Below are 24,008 nucleotides of genomic sequence, written 5' to 3'. Positions count from 1 at the left end.
GGTTTCAAAATATAAATAAATATAGAAATGCATATGTAATATATGTACATGCATATATATGTATATACAAATATATATTCCACAGTTCTGTCCACTGAGAATTCCCAGGGCTGGTGATACCCTCACAGCTACAAGCACACTTAGCAACCACATCTTGGCTTCTAAATACCATTTGCCATTCAAAGGAACCAGAGCTCCTTGGAGAAATGGCTGATACAATAGATCACACCAGTACCTTACAAGATGAGGTTGGAACATCTCGTTCCTCCAGAAAGTAAAGAAGTACTCAAAAAATGATGGGAGTAAATGGGCATGGGAGGCAGCATAGAAAGACCATCGCTGACTGCCAAACCTGGGACCAACTACAACATCCAAGTAGGGAGAGCAACAGCTTAACTTAAACACACTGAGAAAAAACAAGGAAACAGGAAGCTCTTACTGATAAACAGATTGAAAATTTGATGAGGACTGATATTTACATTGTTTCAAAGTAACCTGTCACCAATATGTACAAATTACAAAAGGAAAAAGACTAACTTTATGGTGAAGCAGCTTGGCAAACAAGACTTTAAACCAGTGACCATTGTCAGTCATAGGCCAAACCGAAATCAGTGCCATCTGATGGGATGCAATGCGACAGACGTAGCTCCATTTCTGTGGTTTTCCTGCCAGAGATGCACAGCCTGAATCTAAGGAGGAGAAAACGGAAGACAAACCCAAAATCAAGGACTGTTTTACAAAACGACTGGTTTATAATCTTCAAATGTATCCAGATCTTGACAGGGAAGGACTGAAGGAGGTACCTCATGTGTGTTCTCTACTGGGTTCTTTGCTTTACAAGACATGATTGGAACAACTGGGAAACTTGAAAGAGGTCTAAGGGTTAGACGATGGTAACAGATCAGTGGTAATTTTCTGGCTTTGAAGGCTGTACCCGTGGCCATCTAGGACAATATCCTAGTTTCCAGGAAATATACACTCAAGTATTGGCGTGACAGCCATTATCCTGGCAATTTTGTCTCAAGTGATTCAGGATAAAAACAAATTATACCACATGAAATTTTTCTGTGTTTGAGACTGTTTCAAAATAAAAATTAAAAATCGGCAACATTAGGAGGATGGAAGTTATAGGGAAACAGATTACATCTACTTGAAGGACAAATGAAACGTGGTCCAAAAAACAGATCCCGGCTTTAACGGGTTGGCAGAACGTCACAGAGAAAATGTTTAACTGAACAGGAAGTTAGAGGAGATGACGCCTAGATACTTTCCAATGATTTCGTAATTCCTTCATTCCACCACTATCTATTAAACACCTACTGTGTTTCAGACAGTGTGCTAGACCCTGGGCTTATGAAAATGATGGAGAGACAGTCCCTGCAGTCAAGGCTCTTATAATCAAGTGAAGTATAATGATTCAGAAGTTAGAAATGGAAGACAGTCATCAGTGTTACATATGGAAAAAAGCATGTGTCTTCAATACTCCATTGTCTTTAATTGTCTTCAATAATCCAATTTTCATTTATGAATTTTCAATAGACTACACATAGTTTATTATACAATCATATTCTTTAACATTTTCATCCTAACTCTTTGTGCTAGTGGGTGGTGTTAATTGAGGCATATGCAAAAACTTTATCACTTTTCAATTATGAACAGATGTAAGTGACTTACTTGATGTTTTATTTTAAAATTAAAAGCATCTTCTAAAATAAGTTTCAAAGGAGAAGCTAGGGCTATCGTTACTAGAGGAGATTAAATATTCCAAAAGTGAACCCTGACATGTTCTCCAACAGCTCAAAAGTCACCCCACATCTCTGTGCTCCAATTTTTTCATCTGTAACGAAGATGTCATAATATGCTTTAAGATGCTATGACATGCTTAGAAGAAAAAAATCATAATTAGAAAGCTTTGTTAAAATACAGGTTGCTTTCACCTTTTGCCAGAGACTAACTATTATTGTGGACATACTGAGACAGAGTGATCCATCTAAATGAGCTCACCTTGGCAATTTGATGGTGAATGGAACATCATTTGGTTTTCCAACTCCCCCCCCCCCATGGGCTTCATTTCTGTCCTCTAGCATATCATCAAATGTAAATACTTCAGTGTCTGTTCTCACTGACCCAAGTGTGAGCAGCCAGACTAAGCAAGTCCAATATTCAATTATTTTCCCCACTGAGGTCTCTACACCTTTCTTATACTTTTCCCATATGACACTTTCATAACCATATTTAGTTTTCTTCCTACCATCTCCCTGTAATTCAAAAGGCAATTTAGACTCCCATATGGTTGCCATCGAAGCTAACAGATGTCTAGCAAATTAAAACAAAAATTATGACTTATAAACTGCTGATGTATCGTCATTCCAGAACATCTTAGAATTTATAGTGAATCATAAGATAAGACTTCCTACTTGATGCTCCCCCAAGGTTCCCTAAATCTCTCTCCCCTCTGAATTTGAGCCCTGAGGAAACAAATTAGATACAACATTCTGCTATGAAGCCAGGATAAACCTCCACTTAAAGACACAATGTAATATTTGAAAGCACATCAAAGAGAAATTTGGCCTCAAGTATCCAAGGTTGTTCTAATTGTTGTTCTGGGAGGAGAAGAGAAAAACAAGTTGGGTTTTCCCAAATCATTCTTGGTTTTCCCAAGTCATTCAAGGTTTCCAGTGATCCATGGGGCTTTTTTCTAATAAGTAAAAATTAAATTTACTGCATTCACTTGCCTCATCTCCTTGGCAGATCTTAAGGATATTATCACCACCTGGTAGTAATGATGCTAAAGTATTCTAGAAGTTCTATAGTACAGGATGAAAGTATAAAGCCTAGAGGCAGTATCAACAATGATATTCACCATTGGTTAATTACTGAGACACTGTACTGGGTAGTATGTTATCTCACTGAATGCTTGAAACTACAATTCCTTTAGATGTCATCCTTCCTTTATAAACAAGAAATCATGGCTCAGTGCAGCAGAACGTAGAAATGGCCGCCATTCACACGACCTTGACATCCGTCCATCAAAAGGTGGAACTTCTTTCTTCACCACTGCTCAAAACTGAGCAGGATCTACGTGTGCTTTAATAAGTAAAACAGAGGAAAGTGACACGGAGGCAGCTCTGGGGTGTAGCCTTAACTGGCTGGAAGCTTCTACCGGTCTCAGAGACAGGAAGAAGGCACATGGAGGCGGCTCCACCAACAAGCCTGGCTGAGGTCTAAGCAAGCAGCAACTCCCAGTCATGTGAGGATGCCATCTTGGGCATCCTACCCCTGATCGCTCCAGCTCTAGCCACATCTCACTACAAATGCCCAAGAGACCCCAAGTGCAATTGCCCAGATAAGCCTGGTCAAATCTGGTTTTGTTTTAAACCACTAAGTGTTGGGGTTGACTGTTATACAGTAACAGATCAACACCAGGATGAGATCAACTTACTGGCCTCTGAACACTCAAGAATTAGTACCAAAATCCCAAAGAGCCCAGAGCAAAACATCTACTAATGGTGGGTGATGGGATGTGAGGATTCAGGACCCAAAAGTGACCTGAACACAAAACTCCCCTTCTCCCCCCTTGCCCACCTCAAAGCAGCCTAAGGGTTTTCCAAGAAATGTCCAAATATGGTAACACCCTCAATAAAATCAATTCCCTTCTGGCTTGAGTTCTTCCAATATTAAATAGGGAAAATGAGATTTTCCCCACCACCCTGTGATAACTAATGAGAAAGGAATCTGTACAAGATGTTGACTTTGTTACTCAGAATATCGTTACAACTGTTATATAAAAGGATTCGTATTTTACACACAAAACTGTACTCTAATAATAAAAATATATTTAATGACTCACAGGACCACATTTGAGATTCACAGTGGGGACAGGGAAGAATGCACAGTATACCAGCAAGTGAATAAGCCAAGAAGAAATTAGGGAAAGATGTGTGTGTGTGTGTGTGTGTGTGTGTGTGTGTGTGTGCGCGCGCGCGCGCGTGTGCATGTTCTATGAAAGGATCTTTGAGGGGAAAAAAATATGAAGAAAATTGATCTTCAGACAAATCTCAGTAACAGAAAAAGTCTAATTTAACAAGTGTCCCAATATATGCTATTTTTATTTTATATAGTGCCTATCTCTTGTTATTATTCTTCCCTAGCCTATTGGAACTCAACAGTCACTTCCTCTGCCAGCACTAGAAAGAAACTTACAACTCATCCAACTCCTTCATTTTAAATGCTGAGAAGCTGAGGCCAAGGGCGGTTAACTGACTAGTAAGGAGTCAAATTACTCAACAGCAAGAGAACCAAATTCGCAGTGCTGGTGCTACCATATGTTCAATTTTATTTTACCAGAAGTGTACCTCCAAGGGTCCTCAATGTACTTCAAATTTCTTCTAGCATCTCACCGATGTGACAATGAAAGATTAGGAAACCATGCTGTTATCAATCTCTTCTTCATACCAGTGTAAGAGTAGCATTAAATCTATTTCTGGCAGGAACTGGCAGGATGTGATTCTTTATTGGGCAAAGCCATGCAACTGTACAGAAACATTTGCCAAGTTACTGACCCCAGCTCTTCAGTCATTAACACCTTAGTCTGAATTATTTTCATTGAATGTCAGGGTTACCATCCTGCTGATTCTGACTAAAAACCATGGTACTGATAAACTGGGAGATTCAAATATGGGTTAATTTTGAAGCATACAGCAGGATAGGAAAGGCACTGGCTGGGGCGGGGTGGGGGGCGGCGTGGAGGGCATCAGGGAGGAAAGCATTAGGCATAGAAAGGAAGGAGGTGTGTAGAAAGCAGAGTAAGAAGAGAGCCTTGGAACGAAGGCGTCTACTTAACAATTCTGCCTGGGGCAGCTTTTGTAGTTCTACAGCTTAGGTCTCCTTCCAGGCTCCCCATAAAACTCCCCCCCAAGAGATGAAGATCTTCAAACTCAGAAAAGATGCAGCTCTATTCCAGAACTCTCTCTGCAAGCATTCCACAATTCTTTAATGCTCTCCGCAATTCTAATGGTTTTGCCACAACCTAATCCACAGAAAATACTAAATTTTCCTCTGTACACCATACAAAATTATACCAAACTGTCAGGGAAACAGGCCCAAATCCCTTTATTTCTTTTCTACCTCCTGCTATGAAACTGCATAGAAAGCCCCTGGGTGCTTTTTGTTGCCTGGTAGCTGAAATGTGCAACTTTTCCAAGTGTTCAAGTAGAATCAAGAGGCCTAGACTCACCACCTCAACAAGGTCCAGTCCCAGTTCAGCAGTCCCTGACTCTTGAAGTCACAAAGTTTCAAGTTCTAATAAAATCAAAATACCTCCCTCAGAAATGTGACTACCAACGACTTTTCAACATTTCCAGCAAAGGGGAAAAAAAGAGAAGCAAAGAAAGAAAATAATTTCTTCTTCCTATCACTGTAGCAGTGTTTGATTGCAGGAAGGGGGTGACGGCTCACAGGAATCAGGTACAATCTCTGACCAAAAAAAAAAAAAAAAAAAACAGGCAAATGAACAAACAAAAACTCTGCCTGTAAATTACTACATATAATATTTATTAGTGTTCTCTGCCCCCCCATTCTCTTTATGAGTCTTGAGGACAGATGACATTCTGACACAGAAAGTGGTCTCCAAACCTCTCCATTTCCTTTTGCAAAACATGCAAACCAACGCAAGATACTTGTACAGAAAATAGAAAAAAAAATTCTAAATAGCTTGGTAAATGTGCATAGGAAAAAAAAATACATGAAGAGCTGTGTTGATAACTATTCTCATACATGTATATATTTGCAGGAAATGACTAAAATTAAGAAGAATCAAAATAAACACGCCCTGTATTCCGGCTGCTGTGCATTATTTCTGATCCACGGTTGGATGATTGTTTATCTCATACATGAACCTACACTGAATAGCAACTTGGAGAACACCCCCAGACAGCCACCATCTTTACTTTGTACGGGGGTGGGGGGAATGCCCACTAAGGAAAGAGATGGGATGAGAAGGGGTGGGTAAGAATAACACAGTCTTTGACCCACTGTCAACCCCCCTTGCCCTAGTGAACTCTTTGTCTGGTTGCTGAACACGTTTGTGAGATCAAGGGAAAAAATCCAAACAAAACAAAAGAGTAGGCATCCCAGCCTAATTACAATAGGTGCCCAGCACACAGTGGTGCCAGCAAAGCCAGAGCGTGGTTTGAATCTTGCGTTCAAGCATTCGCTCCCTCGTACCCCCAATAAAACATGTCTCACACAATCTCTTGCATTGCTCCAAGGTTTCCCCCAAAACGGCCGGCTCTGTGTCACTCCTTAGAAAAAAAGGATGTGAGGCACGAACACACTGAAACATGTTGATGGTGACTTGTTATTATCCGGACAATAATATATACATGGAAATAAAACCCTCCACCCCACACGCCCACTGACCAGTCCATTATGCAAAAGGAGCGCTTTCCAGCTGAAGGGAAAGAGCTCACAGGAAGCGTTATTTACGTGTACATTACAGAACCATATACCACCGCATCTGCATCCTACACAAAGCCCGAGATGGTGCAAGAAGATACACGCTGAGCATGGCACAGACCAGCCGCGGCAACACGGAGCCAAGCCCTCGTCCAATCAGATGCTTGTTAGAAGGTGGACCTCAGGGTCGGCTCTGCCCGATTAGCCTTCCCTATTATGACACCACGCTCTGCCCAACATCCATATCCCACCGGGAGCAAATCTAATTCGTGCGGTTGCTCATTTCTCAAACTGCCGAGCCCTTTCTTTCATCTGCATCCCTGCAATTCGCCCCTTAAAAAGCCACCCCAAGGCCTGGGTGCCCTCTTTCCGGCTCGGTTTTTCTTTTACCTCTTCCCACTCCTAGAAAGGATTAAATGTTTCTCTCTCCAACGCGCAAGCTGGAAAGGCGGAAGGCAAATGCCTCTCCAAGCTCGGGCAAGCGCCCGAGGGGCTGCGAAAAGTAAAAGCAGCAAGCAACGTGGGGGGAAATCGTCGCGGATCGATCGGCCGCAATAGTTGAAACCCCAGAAGCGCTCCAACTTACCCAAAATATGACATTGAAGCCAAATATGAAGTATTTGATGCAACAACTGACTTCAGGACCCTTGTAGTGCTTCCCGGACATCCTCTGGGTTCATGAAGACACTTGCCCCGGCAGCCCGAGTTTGGAGCCCGGGAGCACCGTTGCTCAGAGTAGCCCGGAGGGAAGCAGGGGATCGGGGACGCAGCTCCGGGCCGCGCCGCGGCGGCCGGGGCAGAGAGCCGCGCGGGGACCGACCGGTGGAGAGCGGCTCCCGCACCTTCAGCCCCCTGCGCGTCGAGGCCGCCGGAGCCGGGGTGGCCGTGAGCCGGCGGAGAAGCCGCGCGCTGCAAGCCCCGAGCCTCGCCGAAGCTGGCCCCGAGCCCAAGGCGAGAGCCCGCGTCCGTCCGCCCGGCGATATGTCCGTCCGTCGGCCTCTGAGCTTCGGGCAAACGCGGCCGCCGCAGATGCTGCTGAAGACGCTACTCCCTCGCCCGCCCGCCCGCCGGCTCGCGCGCCCTCCCACCCCTCGCTCCGCCCGCCGCTCGCTCCGCCCGCAGCTCCGCCCGCCGCCCGAGCCTCGGCGAGACGCGCGCGCGCGCCCGAGCTCGGGCGCTCCCGGGCGGCCGCGGTACCACGTCGCCGCACCGCCTCCTCCTGCCACCGCTCTCCGCTCCTCCCGCTCCCTTTCTCCCCGCCCCTTCTCCGACCCGCCCGGAGCGCCGCCGACCCCCGAGCGCTGCAGCAGGGTAGGTGGGGAGGATGACAGTCGCAAGGGAAGAGGAAGGGCGCCCGGGGAGCACGCGGATTGGGAGCCGCCGCCGGAGTGACCGGGATTGAGGAGCGGTGGGTCCCTCTCCACCACCCGCTGCGGCAGACACTATCGGGAGGGACGCGGGGGAGAGGGTCGCTCCGGGGAGAGAGGGCTGGGTGAGTGCGGATCCCGCGAGCCCCCCGGCCCCGGCCGAGCTCCCTTCCTGGTGTAACCGCGCTCGCGCCCCCTCCTCCACGACGGGATAGTTACTGGAGAAGACGCGCGGCCACTGAGCTGGAGCGGAAAGGGGTCGTAGACTTTGCTGGGAGCAAAGGGGGAAGGTGGGGTGTTGGGGAAGAGGGAGGAAAAGAGAGACGGGAAATGGGGGGAGACCATTGGGAGGGTTGCAAAGGAACGTCTCGGGAATCCAAGTGTGGCTCCAGCCCAACCTCCCCATCTGCCGGAAAAATGAGCTGCATCCCAGAAATGCGGACAAGGAAAGAGAGATGGCTCAAAGGAGTCCCGGCCCCGATACGATCCTCACCCTAGGGTCTGTTGCAGTAACATACAGCAAATGCCCCTCGAGACGAAATAGTGCCGAAGACCTTGACTGGTTCCTAACTCTAAGAAGCAATTCGGAAGAAGTTCCAGGCGGTCTTTTGGGAAATCGGAATTAGTATTATACATCATAAACCATTAAGGTGTGACCTCTGGGTAAGGATAGAACGAGTGACTGGAAACTCTTTGAGAGCGCTACCTGAGAACGTGTGCCCATTGGTTGCATATCCGACCTCCTCCTCGAAGCATTTTCAGAGGTGCTGGCGAGCGGGTACCAGTATCTCATGGTAGAAGAATGAACAGCTCAGAACTCTGTGTAAATGTCTATGGGGTGCTTTTTTGTTTGTTTGCTTCCAGGCTTCAGAAAGAGTTGAGATCGGGAAAACTTTCCAGCACCACCCCTGTAACCTGGAACCCAACACAAATGTGCGTGTTTCCTAAATTCCCCAGATGATACTTCGTATGCTTATGTTTGAGAACCTTTTGCATAGGGTTTCTCTGGTTACCCACCTCTCACTTTTCTCAAAAATAAGCTAGCTAGTTGACAGCCTATAATCCAGTTTTGGAGGGGTGAGAAGTTACTTTTTCTTGCAATAAACTACCACCCATTGAGATACGCTTGGCCTTGAGAGGGATGGAAGCTATATATTTGGTTCCTGGGGACCCACAGAGGCGGAAGCGTCAGGAGATCCTCTCCATTCAGTACCACAGAACTATGATACTGGCTAACAAGGATTTCTGCCCTTCGGATGATAGAACCACTCCCCCCCACCACCAAAAGTGGCCTCCACCTGCCCAAAGCACACAGCACACTAACCACCAGTCTAGTAGGCTTAAAAGGTCTGCCATTCCCTACTATCAGGAAAGGACATACAAGCTTTACCTAAACCTATTCCTGCCATATTGCAAATCTTGCTATGTATAAAAAGAACAGTCCCTACAGATTCCTGGGTAAGTCAGAGGAAAGGTCTGCCTTAAGCAAAGGTGACACAATCCAGAAAAGGACTGAAAATTAGATCCAGTTAGATCCAAATGATTGAGTTGATCTCTAAGCAGGATTTATCTTTGAAATAAAAATCAACAGGGCGCCTGGGTGGCTCAGTGGGTTAAGCCGCTGCCTTCGGCTCAGGTCATGATCTCAGGGTTCTGGGATCGAGTCCTGCATGGGGCTCTCTGCTCAGCAGGGAGCCTGCTTTTTTTTCTCTCTCTCTCTCTGCCTCTCCATCTACTGGTGATCTCTGTCAAAAAAAAAAAATAAAATAAAAATCAACAGAGAAGGAAAAGTTCAGATAACTCATCAGTTATGCGAGAGCTGGGGAGGGTCTAGTTGAAGTCCAATTTCCTATGTCAAAAGTAAGTTCTAGGGGTATTGATGAATTACACACGGTAACAGAAGAAAACGGTATTTGTTAAACCTCTAACTAGAAGTATTTCTCAACACAAAGCAAGAGAAGGAAGTGATGTGGATACGACTGACCTGACCAGTAACCAAAGAAATAGATATTAAAACAAATTAATGATAAAGGTATGAAGATAAGGGGCACTGGCTTCCTCAGTCATTGCAGGTGTCGTTTTGAAAGGATACCATCCATTGGGAAAGCATTTTGGCTCTGTGTCCCAGGTCAGGGTGTGCCTACATTTTGACTCAGCAGTCCCACTTCTGGGAATCTAGCCAAAGAAATACTCCAAAATGTGGAAAAAGTTACATACTGCAATTTGTACATCATACCATTATTTTTATTGAAGATTTGGCTGCAGCTTAAAGATCCTGGAGCAGGAACTATACATGCAGTCACCTGGATGGGGACCACAATACCGCCTCATTTTTCTCTGCCTGTGCACTGAGGCATTGCTTTCACTGCCTGAAGCACTCTCCATGCCCTTTGTCTACGAGCTGAGCTGACTCCTCTTATTTATCCTCAACATGTTTTTAAAACTCCAGTATAGTTAACATACAGTGTTATATTAGCTTCAGGTGTATAATAAGTGATTCAACAGCTCTACGAATGATTCAGTGCTCATCACCGGTAAGTTGCTCTGATTCCCTTCACCTGTTTCACCCATCCAGCATTTTCAAGGTTCCTTCTTTTGTTCCCTCAACACCTCCTACATTCTTGCATTTTGTACTGGGAAACTACCTGTAATTACTTGTTTCCTTGCCTGTCTCCTCCACTCCACTGTGACTCCTTCAAGGGTGTGCCCCATCTCCTTTTAATCTTAGAATCACTAGCGCCTTGCTAATGTGGCAGGCGCTTGATAAATATTTTTTAAACAAATGGATGAATCATTTACTCAAACCTTTTACAACCATTAGGGATGATGATTATAAAGAATTTGTGGCAATGTGAATACATTATGTTAGATTTCAAGGACACTGTATATGGAATTATCTCAAAGTAATGTTACATGAAGAAAGAAAGGTGCAAAACAGCATGCGCAGTAGGCTACCATTTTGTTAAAAAAAAAAAAGTCGTGTTGGAAAAGGAGACTGGAAGATTTGTACATACATATATTTCCTTGTTAATGGGTAGGTTATCTATGGAAGAAAATAAAAGAAACTCAGAAACTGCTAATAGATGTTACGAATGGGATTGGAGAGTAGACTGGAAAACCAAAAGATATATTGGGAAAGAGACTTGCTTTATTTTTTTAATAAGCCCTTTTGTTTGTTTTTGAAATGTGTACAATGTACATGGTATAACTGTTTTTGAAAAATAAATGACTTTATGAAATTTTATGTAATTAGATGAAGTAAATTGGGAGTCAGTTCTCACCGAATAACAGATGTGGCTGTGGGATTGTCATGTGTTGTGTGGTTGTGTGATTTTGCTTTCATGTTTCTGGTTTCTAACTTTTCTTAATGTTTTGCCTTTATAATTGCAAAGTTAAGATTATAAATGAAGACTAAACAGGGACGCCTGGGTGGTTCAGTCGCTTAAGCCGCTGCCTTCAGCCCACAGAATCGGCTGATTCTTGGAAGGGTGCAGGGATGGAGTCCACTTCAGGCTCCTTGCTCAGTGGGGAGCCTGCTTCTCTCTCTGCCTCTGCCTGCCATTCTCCCTGCTTGTGCGCTCGCTTGCTCTCTATCTGACAAATAAATAAATAAAACCTTTAAATAAATAACTAAATAAAGACTAAACAACTAAGTAATCATTGTATTTGTTTCATCACAACTTTTTCACATCTCAATAAATTTTGATCTTAAGAAAAGAAAGAGAATAATTTTCTCCCCAGAGATTGCTATGGCCATCTCTTCTATAATTCTGAAGTTGAAGTTGAAAATGGATAATAAGTTTAATTACCAAAATGTTCATCAGCCTTTCAAATGGCAGTGAGAACAAGTAAAACATGTTCTTCTAATACTTGTATAGCTGAACAGCAAGATAGGACAACAACATTTTATCAGATTAAGACACCAGATTTAATGAGCTTGTCTGTTTTACTCTTCTGTCCACCTTTCTGCCTCCCTCCTCTTTCTCTTTTTCCTCTCTGTCTCTCTGCTCCTCTAGTCCTTTCTTTCCCTTCTATGCAGCCAGCACTGCTGCTGGGAGGGCAGGGGTTACCTCCCTTCACCCATTGCCTCCTTCCTCTCAGAACCTGAGTAGTGTTCCAGTGTCCCCCCTCTTTCAACATTCATATGCTCCAGAAAGACCAGGACCCCTCTAGGCTCCAAAGGGTATCTTGACCTTCTAAGCCAAACTTGGCTCTTGCCAGTGTTTGGTTCAGAAATGGGCTGTGACACAATTCTGGCCAATGAGACAGGAGGAGAATCTGCTGAGAGGTCCCTCACATCTAAGAGATGGTGTCTTTTTGGCCCTGGATTTAATTGTGTTTGGATACAACACCGGGATCACATATAGCCTAACAGTAAAGACTGTACAAGGATAGCAGAGTGAGAAAAACTGAAGAGAACCTAGGCCTTCATGACATTGTGGCATGGCTGACTTAAGCCTACCTCAGGACTTCCTGTCATAGGAGAGACTTGCTTGGTTACGGCCCTGTGAGAGGGGTTTTCAGTTTCAGGCAACTGAGAGTACCCTGACTTTAACACGCTCCTCTGAGCTGCTCTCCTGCCCTTGGATTTTCTCTTCCTAAATCATCTCCAGCCTTTCCATATTTCCCTCATAACACTCATTTTCTATTTTTCCCTCCCCCTCCTCTCTTCCCCAACTGTTCCCGTCTCTCTTAAATAACGCAGGGCACACCTTCCTCTCAGCCTTTCTCGACCACAAAGCACATCCCCACCTCCAGCCATGTTTGGACTTCACAGTGGTTGGGAGCATGTAGATCCAGCCTGGCTTGCCTGAGAGTCTGTCTCCTTCAAGGGGATTCAGTAACAAAAGGATCCCTTCATGTGACTGAAATGGTGGTGATGTTTTTAGGAGAGTTGGAGAGAGGAAGCCAAACTCTCTTTCTCTTCTCTCTCTCTGTGTGTCTGCAGAAAGAGGAAGGAAGCCTAAATGCTGAGAGAAACAGCCGTCTCGGATAGCGTGGGCCACGTGATTGGTTGTGCATTTTGTCCTCTGAAAGGCTTCCTACCCTGCGAAAGGCTTTTCTACTTCTGGAGTTCTTCAAGTGGACATTGTGTTTGAGGTTTATGAGATTTTTTTTTAGATAGAATCCTTCCATCTCATCCCATTTTGGCTTTAGCTTGGTGGAAATGGGCTCCTCACAGTTGCAAATCAAAGAACCTTGATTAGACAATGGGTCATCCCACCTCAAATCCATTGTGAAATGAGGTCAACTTAATTTTTTTTTTAATGAGCTGTAATAGAAAATTAAAACGTATTGTCATTACACTTAATGGATTAACTGTTGTGCTTGCTTTGGTTGACAATGTTACATTAAATTAAGATGTTATATTTTTCTGTGAACAATTGCACCCCCAGGAACAGTACCAGCCCCACGTCCCTCTCACCCTATACCCACACATACCATTAAAGAAGATTAGCTTTCAGAGCCCCAGGAAGATGGGAAAAGAAAGTACATTTGTCTCAAAAATGTGATTAAATAAGTATATGTAGAACACAATTGTTTCACTTTTTAAAATCAACTAATAACTGCTTGTACAGTTAGATTCTTTTGTAAAACAGGACAGAAGAGGCATCAGTTTGATTCTGCTTTCTTTTGCAAATACCACCTCAATTTCCTCCTGCTTTGGAAAGAGTCGCTTAAGCCTGTGAATCAAGGTGCCACGCCCTTCCTTCACCTTCAGAGGGAGCAAGTATGAGGAAGCTATATTTTGAGACACTAAACCACCTGGAATGCATGGACATGAACCCAGGAAGCCCTTCAGACCCTTGGGATTTTCCTGCTTCTTCCACCCTCCTTCTGCCCCCATAGCTAATTTCTTTCTTCCCAGGAAATTTTCTTTCTGATTAAATTAGTCAGTGCTCATTTCTATCTATGGCTTAGACCCCAAAAAAGTCTTAATAATACTCTGTGACCTCTTACAACTGAACTTTTCAGAGAAAAACGTCAACTTCTGATTTCAAAAATAACATTCTTATCACACAATATTTAGAAAACATTTTTAAAGACTCACTCATGACAACATTTCCAAGGAAAACTATTGTCAATATTTTGATATATTTTCTTCATTAACAAATATTTTTATATGATTAATCTCATTCTGCAGAGAAAAAAACGGAAACCTATTATATCTTCCATTTCCAGTGCCCAAAAATAGTGCCAAGAAATCCTCTCTCAGAACAGAGGCGAGGCCGTCTCAATTTCCAGGCTATGGTTTTTCAGTCAAGATTCTGACCTCATCACCCCATATCTCTAGCCCTTGAGTGTTTTCCTCTTCTACCAGGCATCAGTCTGTGTTTCCATTCTTACAAGGCAAACGTGTTTTCATGTCCCCTTACATTTCTAAGTCACTCCCAACTCCAAAGGATCTCAAAAGTCCATTCTCATCACACAAAACCAACCTCACCCTTCCATCCATCACCAGATCAAATTACTTTGCAGTTAAGCATAATTCAACTCCTTATGAAACCTGCCCCCATTTAACGCGAGGCATGCCTATCCAGTAATTGCCTCTTTCACCATTCAGGTTTTTCTTCACTTCTAAAAACTCTGCTTCTGTGAGACACCCCTCCCTATACAGTGAATCTATAATGGGTGGAACATTGAACGTAATGTTCAGAAACAGGAAACAGATACTAGCATATTCATCAGATATCTATTTAGGTTTTATTATGCAGGATCAATTGATTCAACCACAAATATTTATTGAGTGCATCTCCTGTTAAAGCACATGGCGACTAAAGTACACCTGGAAGAAATAGACAAACAGAGGTAAGAACTCAGGTAAAGGGCGCCTGGGTGGCTCAGTCAGGTAAGTGGCTGCCTTCAGCTTGGGTCATGATCCCAGAGTCCTGGGATCAAACCCCACATCGAGCTTCCTCCTCAGTGGGGAGTCTGCTTCTCCCCCTCTGCCTCTCTTTCTCCCCCTCTCTCCCTCTGTATCAAATAAATAAATAAAATCTTAAAAAAAAAAAAAGAACTCAGATCAGAGTGGATTAAATGCCGTAATTCCATATGGTACAGACAATGAATACAAGCCTCTTCCAGATCTACTGTTTCTTTTCTTTTTCTTTCTTTTCTGTAGTAGTAGCACTTAGTAGTAGCACTAAGATAAAATTGCTAGGAACAAAAACTAGTTAAGTTAATCAAGACTGAATGTCCTATATCTGAATAATTTATTTGAATGAGGTAAAGACTCTGAATGAATAACTTTTTAAAGTCATACTTGACCACTTGGAACAGCCACTGTGGAAAACAGTTTGGCAGTTCCTCAAGACAGAATTACCATATGATTCAGCAATTCTCCTGCTAGCTATCTATATACCCAAAAGAATTGAAAGCAGGGACCCAAACAGATACATGCATTCCAATGCTCATAGCAACCCAAGAGGAAAAAGGTAAAAATAAGCCATGTGTCCATCAGCAAATAAGAGTATAAACAATATGGCCTATGTATTCATTGGAATATTATTCAGCCTTTAAAAGGAATAACATTCTGGTCCATGCTACAACATGGATGAACCTCGAAAATATTATGTTACATGAAATAAGCCAGACACAAATGGGCATATATTTCATGATTTCAGTACTGGGCAAACTCATGGAGACAGGAAGTAGAGGTTACCAGGACAAGGAAGCAGGGAGTTGTTGTTTACCAGATAAAGCTTCTGTTTGGGATGATGAAAAGTTCTGGAAATGGAGAGTGAAGATGGTTGCACAGACGTATGAATACTTGATGTCACCAAACTGTACACTTAAAAATGGTTAAAATGGTAAACTCTATGTTGTGTATATTTTACCACAACAACAAAGTCTACACTTAAATAAATTGAGGACTAGTTCAAAATATTGAAAGGATAAGTTGTTCTCACCAGTCTAAATATGATCAAAATTAAATGTCCAGCATATGCATTCTAAGTCCATGAGTTATATGTGATTTTAGGAAATCTAATAGAAGTGGAAAAATACATTAAGAGACAATTGCATATAAAAGTATCTATTTTACCGAGCGATTTACCGAAGTATTCCTTTAAACAAGGAGCTTCCCTAGTAAACTTGAAAACTTGAGAGCAGCAGCACTCTCCAGAAAGAAGTCGCAGGAAGCTGGGGTTCCTTTCTCCTGCACAATCAAAGCCACCTGTATCTTTTCCTTCCAGGGGATCTCTGGCCTTCTCAAGCCTCCTGTGAGAATCCAACACACGTGAGGTGAGTTGGGGATGTGTGGTTGAGAGCACAGCTACCCTCTAAGCTGACAACCTGAATTTTCATTTCAATAGTTCAACTATCTTCTCTCACATTTTTCTTTTCTCTTTCCTTTCTTTTCCTTTTTTTCTCTTAAGGGAGAAAGACAGCCACATGAATGCATACATGGGGTGGGGAGGAAGGGCAGAGGGAGAGGGAGAGAGAGAGAATCTCAAGTAGACTCCCCACTGAGCTCAGCGCTCCATTCGGGGCTCCATCCCCCGAACATGAGATCCTGACCTGAGCCAAAATCCAGAGTCAGAACTGAGCCAACCAGGCTTCCCATCAGCTACCTTTTCTATTAGACTATAGACCTGTTGAAGGCAGGAATAGATAGACTCCTTTGCAGTATGTCGCCTGGCTACACATGCTGGCTGTGTATATAGGAAATCTTATTTCCTATATAAGTAAATGAATGACTTAATAACTGTAGTAAAAATGGCCATGGAAGGTCAAACAAAAAATAGCTATAAAGCAGCTCTGAAATTCAAATACGTAGGAGATCTTACTTGAGCCATAAAGTTCACATGACACATTCAATCTTAGAGAAGTACTCATCAAAGCACAAAATAAAAATCTGTGTTCAAGTTTATCCACTCTTCTTCGACAGAAGAGACATATTTTATACTGCGTTTGTAACTCTGCTGTGTACCCAAATGTACCACATTCACTAGGTTCATAATAAATACTGTTGACAGAATGAATGACAAGGCAAAAAATAGCTTGCAGTGCTTTTCATTTTTTGCAAGTGTGGAAAGCATATTAAACCATCTGCTGATTAAAAATATGCATGTTTTGACTTGCATATGAATCAAATTAACATACATAAATCCAGCATCTTCACATCCCTAGATTTACAGCCATAGCCAATGTAATTTTCTGTGTTTCTTCAAACTCATCAATTTCGGAGTGACATAATTAAGTTATTAGGCATAAAATACACAGCAACGATAGATAACTAAAAGCTAACTTTTGTTTTGTTTCAATTCAATGATTGTTTATCCTCTAAAAATCAAAAGGCAAAAGATTCTTGAAAATCTAAAATGTTGTGTTCAAGTTTGCCCTACAAACACCTAATATCGCCATGGAAAACTCAAGTTTGAGGTCCAGAACAGGAACTACAGCCCCTCAGTATGATTAATTAGGATTAGCCAGAGCACTGTATGTTGAATTCTAGCACCTTGCTGACTTTACAACCCCAGAGACCACTTGCAAACTTCAGTTCCTACCTGCTCCTGCTGGCCCATCTCCACCTTCTTCTCTCCAGGACCTTGTCTGGAACAGGGAAGATGTTTCATGAAGTAGAGGGACAACCGTGTTTACTGTTACACTAATGGACCAAGCAACCACCCTGGGAGAAAGAACACAGCCAAACTGCAAACCGAGGTCAGACTGAACACCCCAAGAGAGGGTCTAAGAGACGCCTGTCCCTTTTTCTTAACTCATCAGTCCCTCAGGACTCACCACCATCTGGATCACCATTCCAGGACCAAGAACGGAGGCCCAGTGGAAACTCCAGCACCTCACTACTGCTCTAACTCTGGAGCCTTAAACCTGCCACCATAGAAACGCCCAGCACCTTGGTCACTGGGTACTTTCGGGACTGCTGGCACGGAGTCATTGAGAACAAAAGAAGTCTTTCTACAGCAGTGTTCTCTAGCTTTGCCTGGTGTTAAGAATCATCTAGGGCTGTTCATCTAGACACAGATGTCCAGACCATTTCCGTAGATGATCGTATTTAGGAGATCTATTTGGAGTCCAGGAATCTGAATTTTTAACAAGTGCCCAGATGATGCCCTTCATTTTGGGAAATACGGAGTTCAGTACCTTCTTCAAAATGTTCCTGGAGTCTCCCAGGTGGGGGCCTGGGGAGAGAAGAGTGGTGGCGTGTGTTGCCATGTATGGGTTCAAGCCTCATCATCCTCAAGGACAATGAAGGTAAGTGGCCTTTGTACACAGAGAAGTCTTTGTAAATCCAAGGCATGTTGTCATCTTCATGATTATATACCTTTAGCCACAGCCTCCATGACAAAATGCAAAGCTGAGGGCGTTTCTTCTCAACACAACAAGGCTGAATGACCAGCCACCAACCCAGAGATCTCAGAAGTTGGAGAGGATGAGGAGTGTCCAAAGGCAGAGGGGAGAGGGAGGAGGAGGAGCAAAGGCTGGGATCAGGAAATTAATCATATGTATTTCCATCCACAGCTGCTTTGGCTGCTGATATAAATCAAAGGAAGAAGGAGGGAGATTGAGGGAGAAGAATGTAAACAGCATGAATTTTTCAGATATTAAAAACTGCATGTGTTAGCTGAATTATTCATTTATTGAACTTCCAATTTATTTTTTTAGCACTACTATGTGAATACATGTGAGGTGGGCTCTGAGCTACAGCTAGATACTAAGATAAGCACCTGTGACCGGGGTCCACACAAAGTAGGGTGCCTGTGAACTGTAGTTATCTATGTGAGGTTCCCACAGCTGGGGACAACATTCCATCCTGTCAGTTTTGCTGCTGACTTACCATAAATTAAAGACGGATATAGTTAGAGCACAGTCTCCCCCACTGACACGAAGCCCAGGCCCTTCCTTACAATATTGATAAAGAAAATTTTGCAATGATGCCAGAAATGAAAGATATGCATATTCTTGCAGGGAACTGGGAGATGATTTAGAGACAACAACCACTCTTTTTCTGAGACTTGAACAAGAAGTGATGAGTTACATCGTAGCCTGTAGAATCACATAGCATTACGAAAAGGAAAATCGTGCTCCAAGTTTCCTTCAAGAGACAAATTCGATCATCTGTGATTGAATATGTTCCTGCATACTAATGGAGAAATGGACTGGCTTTTCCTGATCCCATCTAAAGGCATGAGTATATAACCAAATATTAGCAACTCAACTCAGCAAAGACACTTTGTACAAATAAATAGCCTGAATACAAGTAGGACAGTTAAACCTCCTAGACGCAATTGTCTGGGAAGAAAGCTTCAAGTTTCTGAGGATATTTTTTAAAAGATACAGGAATTCCTATTCAGAGTTAACTCTCCTTTGGTCAAAAATGTATCTTTGCCCTTTAGAGCACCTGGGTACTCGGTCGTTGAGCAGCTGCCTTTGGCTCAGGTCATGATCCCAGGGTCCTGGGATCAAGCCCTGCATTGAGCTCCCTGCTCAGCGGGAAGCCTGCTTCTCCCTCTCCCCCTCCTCCTGCTTGTGTTCCCTCTCTCTGTGTGTCTCTCTCTGTCAAATAAATAAATAAAATCTTTTTAAAAAAATTATATCTTAGCTCTTTAGAAGTTGTAGCTCCTTCCCTGGCGACAAACATTTCCCCAGGAGCCTGGTGGCAGCCTGGAGATGGCTTTGGGATAATTAGTAAGTATATGAGAAGCCAAATAATGCCCCCAAGGCAGCCTCTTCTGCCAGTCACAAAAATACACAAAAGACACTTCGGCAATTCTCCTTTTCAATTACAATTACTTAGTTCTCTGTCCTTTTCCTCAGATACGTGTAAGAAAAAAAACGTGTGTCCACGCTTATCCCTGCTGATAAAATTTCAATCACTGAAACTTTCCCTTTAAAACTAACAAGGCTTTTTATCTCCCTGAGTTAGCCAGATAACGATTGCACAGGCCACTCTGAATCGCCAGAGACTGCTGAAACTAGAGCAGCTCGGATAAATGAGATCCCTCCAGATAAACCACATAATTCAGGGCAGCTGGGAGGTGCCGATTCTTCCCTCACTTAACCTTGTACCAAAGCTGCTCCGAGTACTTTAACTCCCTGCATGCTTTTCTCTGTTGCAATGGGAGGGGGAGGTTTAGGGAGGTGTTAGCCGGGGAGGCCCTGGAAAGGAGGGAAAACTGTATAATGACAGAGGAGCTCTACCCTAACTCAACTGCCACCTTTGCTCAATTATGTGGCTACTCCATGTGCAAGAACTCTCCCAAGTCCCTGCTGGGGGCAAGTGGGAGAGTAAGGGGGTTCCAGGCTGCGGCTGTCTCCAAACGCTATTACTTTTATCAGTTTACACATTGGGATTTCATTCGGAACTTCATTTTGCAGCATATCCCCTACTGAAGACAGTCCGCAGCTCCCTAAACAAAACAAGAGTTTCCCTTCAGTCCTCACACCCTTGGATTCTTTCACGTTTAAGAAGAGGGATAAATGCCTGCTAAAGTGATCTTAGAAGATCTCAAAATGTTAACTAGATATTGATAGACTCTGCAAAATGAAGACACACTTGAGCCATGTGAAAGAGGAAATTTAAAGGGAAATCCTGAGAGTGCATCTCTCTTCCAGATTAGGAAAGAGAGCGACAGCATTTTCCTTCTCCCTTCTCGCGGCCAACTTCTGCCCCTGCCCCAGTGGTTCTCCGCTCTGGCTGCCCAGCAGGATCGCCCTGTGCAACCACTGGGCTTCACGCCTGAGGATTCCGGGTCAGCAGACGTGAGGATGGAGCTTTTTCAGCTATTCCAGCTTTGTTTTGTGTGTGCGTGCGTGTGGGCATGCCTGTGTGTGTGTTTGACAATCCATAGGTGACTTTGACGTGTAAGTAGTTTGGGAATCTCTGCTTCACTTCAGCTCTCCAACCTTTCCTAAGGCTGTTCTCATGAAAAACGTGTTATCATTTTTAGGCATATAACTCCAAATCGAACTCTGTAGAAACAACCGCCTTCCATCTGGGTGTCTCCTCATCTTTTTCCACCAGCCAACCCTGTCTCCAGTTATCACTCCATCTGTAAGGGGCAAAGTCTGTCCAATGGCTCAGGCTCTCAGTGACTGAAAAGCATCTGAGTCGGCCCCTCACTGCCCAGCTAGCAACCCATCTGCACAAACTTAACAAAGCTACCCCTGTATCTGATCTTAAACCCTGTCCCAGCTCCCCAGTCCTACTGCCATGCTTCAAATCAGGATCCCTTTATTTCTTGTCCACGTTGTTTATAGCCACAGGGGTCTCATTCTCCCAACTTGACCCTCTTTGGTCTCTACTAATCTGACTTCACTAACCCCTTGTTTAAATAACTAACCCCTTGGCCTACCTTTCAAAAAAACAGCAACAACAACAAAAACCCAAACACTTCATCTATCTTTTAGGTTCCACAATAGAAACCCAACTGAAGTTTCCAGCCTGATCTTGGATTACACAGCGACATGAACACAATCCACCCAGCAAAGAGCATTGTTCTGTCTTTTGTAAACGCGACCTAGGCTTTGCTACTTTTGTGCCCCGAGGGCTCTCACATTCTACAAGACACCCGTCCCCACTCCATGCCACCTCCTTCTTAGAGGCTCTCCAGAATTCTCCGACTGAATCCGAGGCGTAATGAAAAACCTGTGCCTGACCTTCTTTCATCGTAATCATTAAATCTTGTCTTGTGCTGTGGTTATCTATGGCTGTATCTTATCCCCTTTACCGAGCTGTTGCCTCTTCCCAGCCCTGCCCTGTGTGCCTTGTAGCTGTATAGACAGAGTGGTCTTTGGAACGAGAAAGCCCTGTATTTAAATTGAACTCGGCTACCCAACAGCTGTTTGAGCTGGTTCAAATTATTTAACCTTTCTCTGCTTTAGTTTCCCAATCTCTAAAATGGGAATATTAATATCCAGTTCCTAGGATTCATGTGACATGTGAGTGAGATGCCCAACACAAGAAAGGCTCTCAACACATGTTGGTTCCCATTAATCAATGTCCAATGGAGGCTCCACGGGCTTTTATCTGTAACGGAAGGTAATGTCCTGCTAACCCAAATATCCTCTTTGGATATTTGCCACCAGGTCCTTTTTACTCATTAAGAAGATGGCAAGATATTTTTGAGACAAGACTCTGAAGCAGAGAAGTAACAGCATTTAATAATAAGGGTTGGCAGCAATAGTGAAATGGCAGGTAAATAGGAAAAAAAAGAAAGGGCAGCAAGAAAACCCTGAGTTAAAATATCCAGCCATACACAGCAAGAGATGTAGATGCCTACCACTTTGCAAAACAAATATTTAGTTACATTTTGCAGTAATAGAAAAAGCCAAAGTCCGGAGGGTAGAAAACATTAAATAATAGGAGAGCTATGAATATAATGAATGAAATCGTTATATCAAATACACAAAAAGTTTAATTGCTTCCATGTACAATGCATTTGATAAGATTCAACACCAATCCCTAATGGCATTATTTTAAAATTAGAGATAGAAAAAAACTTTCTTGGGGCATCTGGGTGGCTCAGTGGGTTAAAGCCTCTGCCTTCAGCTCAGGTCCTGGAATCGAGACCCGCATCGGGCTCTCTGCTCAGCGGGGAGCCTGCTTCCTCCTCTCTCTGCCTGCCTCTCTGCCTACTTGTGATCTCTGTCAAATAAATAAATAAAATCTTAAAAAAAAAAAAGAAAAATACTTTTTTAATATAAAAACAAGTATAAGATTAAAACTAATAGCATATTTAAGACTAAAACATGAGTGATATTTCCATTAATATGTACAAAAGAAGGAATATTATTTAATATTTTTCTGAAAGTTATAACCAATGCAATAAGACATGATACAAAATTAAACTATATTATTAATAATGAAGACATAAAATGTTGTTTATTTTGAGATGAAGTCATTATACAACTGTAAGCCCAAAGAAATAATCCAAAAATGTATTAAACACAGGGAATGTAAGATAAACAGGAATCAAAAGCACTCCAATATAATTGAAATAACCAGTCAGAAACTTTTAAAATTCATAATTACATGTAGTTCTTTTTGTAAAAGATTGTATTTATTTGAGAGACAGCAAGAGCATAAGCAAGGGGAACACAAGCAGGATGGGGATGGGGGAGTACAAGGGGATTATGGAGCGGAGAACGGGGGCAGAGCACAAGGGGGGAGGGGCAGAGGGAGAAGCAGACTCCCTGCTGAGCAGGTACCCTAAGATGGGGCTTGGATCTGAGAACCCTGAGATCATGACTTGAGCCAAAGGCAGATGCTAAACCCACTGAGCCACCCAGGCACTCCTAAATGTTTTCCAAATAATATAGGTTTAATCAAAACCCTCAACAAGTATTTATCAAGTATTTACTATCTGCCTAGCAAAATTGTAGGACCTGGGAATAACCGTACAGGGAGTAAATAACAAAGACTCTGCCCACATGCTGTCTAGATTTTTCTGGAGCTGACACAGCAGATAAAGCCTTACTAGAACATAATGCCAGATAATAATATATGTGTTGAATAAAAATAAAACAGGGCTAAGAGACAGAATGAAAGGAGGAGAATGTTGTTTAGAATAGAGGGGTCAGGAAAGACCTTTGAGGAAGTAACATATAAGGAGAGAGTTGAATGAAGTGTAGTTGGAGAACCATGTGGTGGCATGAAGGAACAGTGTTTCCTGTAGAGGAAATAGCAAATGTAAGGACCCAAACATGAAGCCATGCGTGATGTCTACCAGGAACAGTAAGTAAGTCGGTGTTGTTGAAACAGAGCAAGCAAAGTGAAGACTGGTAGGGGATGAGGACGGACGTAATATGGGACAGATCATCTAGGGCCTTGTGGGCCATACAAGCTCTGGATTTTGTCCTAAGTCTGATGGTAGCCACTGGAAAATTTTTATCAGGTGAGGATGTGATTTAATTAGATTTTTTAAAAAGATTTTATTTATTTATTTGACAAAGATCACAGGTAGGCAGAGAGGCAGGCAGAGAGAAAGGGGAGGGGGAGCAAGTTCCCCCCGAGCAGAGAGCAGGACTCCGGGCTTCATCCCAGGACCCCAAGATCATGACTTGAGCCAAAGGCAGAGACTTAACCCACTGAGCCACCCAGGCTCCCTTTAATTACATTTTTAAAAAAGCGTTTTCTGGGGGAGCCTGGGTGGTTCAGTGGGTTGAGGCCTCTGCCTTTGGCTCGGGTTGTGATCCTGGGGTCCTGGAATCCTGCTCTGC

The 24,008-nt window shown here is 43.2% G+C and overlaps 1 protein-coding gene and 1 long non-coding RNA gene across 3 annotated transcripts in view; one reads left to right on the top strand and one right to left on the bottom strand.

Moving 5' to 3' along the window:
* TSPAN5 (tetraspanin 5) overlaps positions 1–7,171 on the bottom strand; it is a 170,958-nt gene extending 163,787 nt beyond the window's left edge. For both annotated transcript variants that reach the window (XM_082729113.1, XM_082729115.1), the window contains exon 1: positions 7,043–7,171. In XM_082729113.1, the coding sequence (XP_082585239.1) occupies positions 7,043–7,123 (81 nt within the window). In that variant the 5' untranslated portion in view covers positions 7,124–7,171. The remainder of the gene's footprint in view (positions 1–7,042) is intronic.
* A 457-nt stretch (positions 7,172–7,628) lies between these two features.
* Positions 7,629–13,134, top strand: LOC309863854. The gene is made up of 2 exons (XR_014311294.1): positions 7,629–7,767; positions 12,772–13,134. It is a non-coding gene; the product is annotated as an uncharacterized lncRNA (long non-coding RNA).
* Positions 13,135–24,008: the final 10,874 nt, after the last annotated feature.

The sequence above is a fragment of the Mustela nivalis genome, assembly GCF_964662115.1.
Source record: "Mustela nivalis genome assembly, chromosome: 4".
NCBI classification, from domain to species: Eukaryota; Metazoa; Chordata; class Mammalia; order Carnivora; family Mustelidae; genus Mustela; species Mustela nivalis.
Note: the sequence above shows the minus strand (reverse complement) of the source record. Positions and strands in the feature narration are given on the sequence as shown.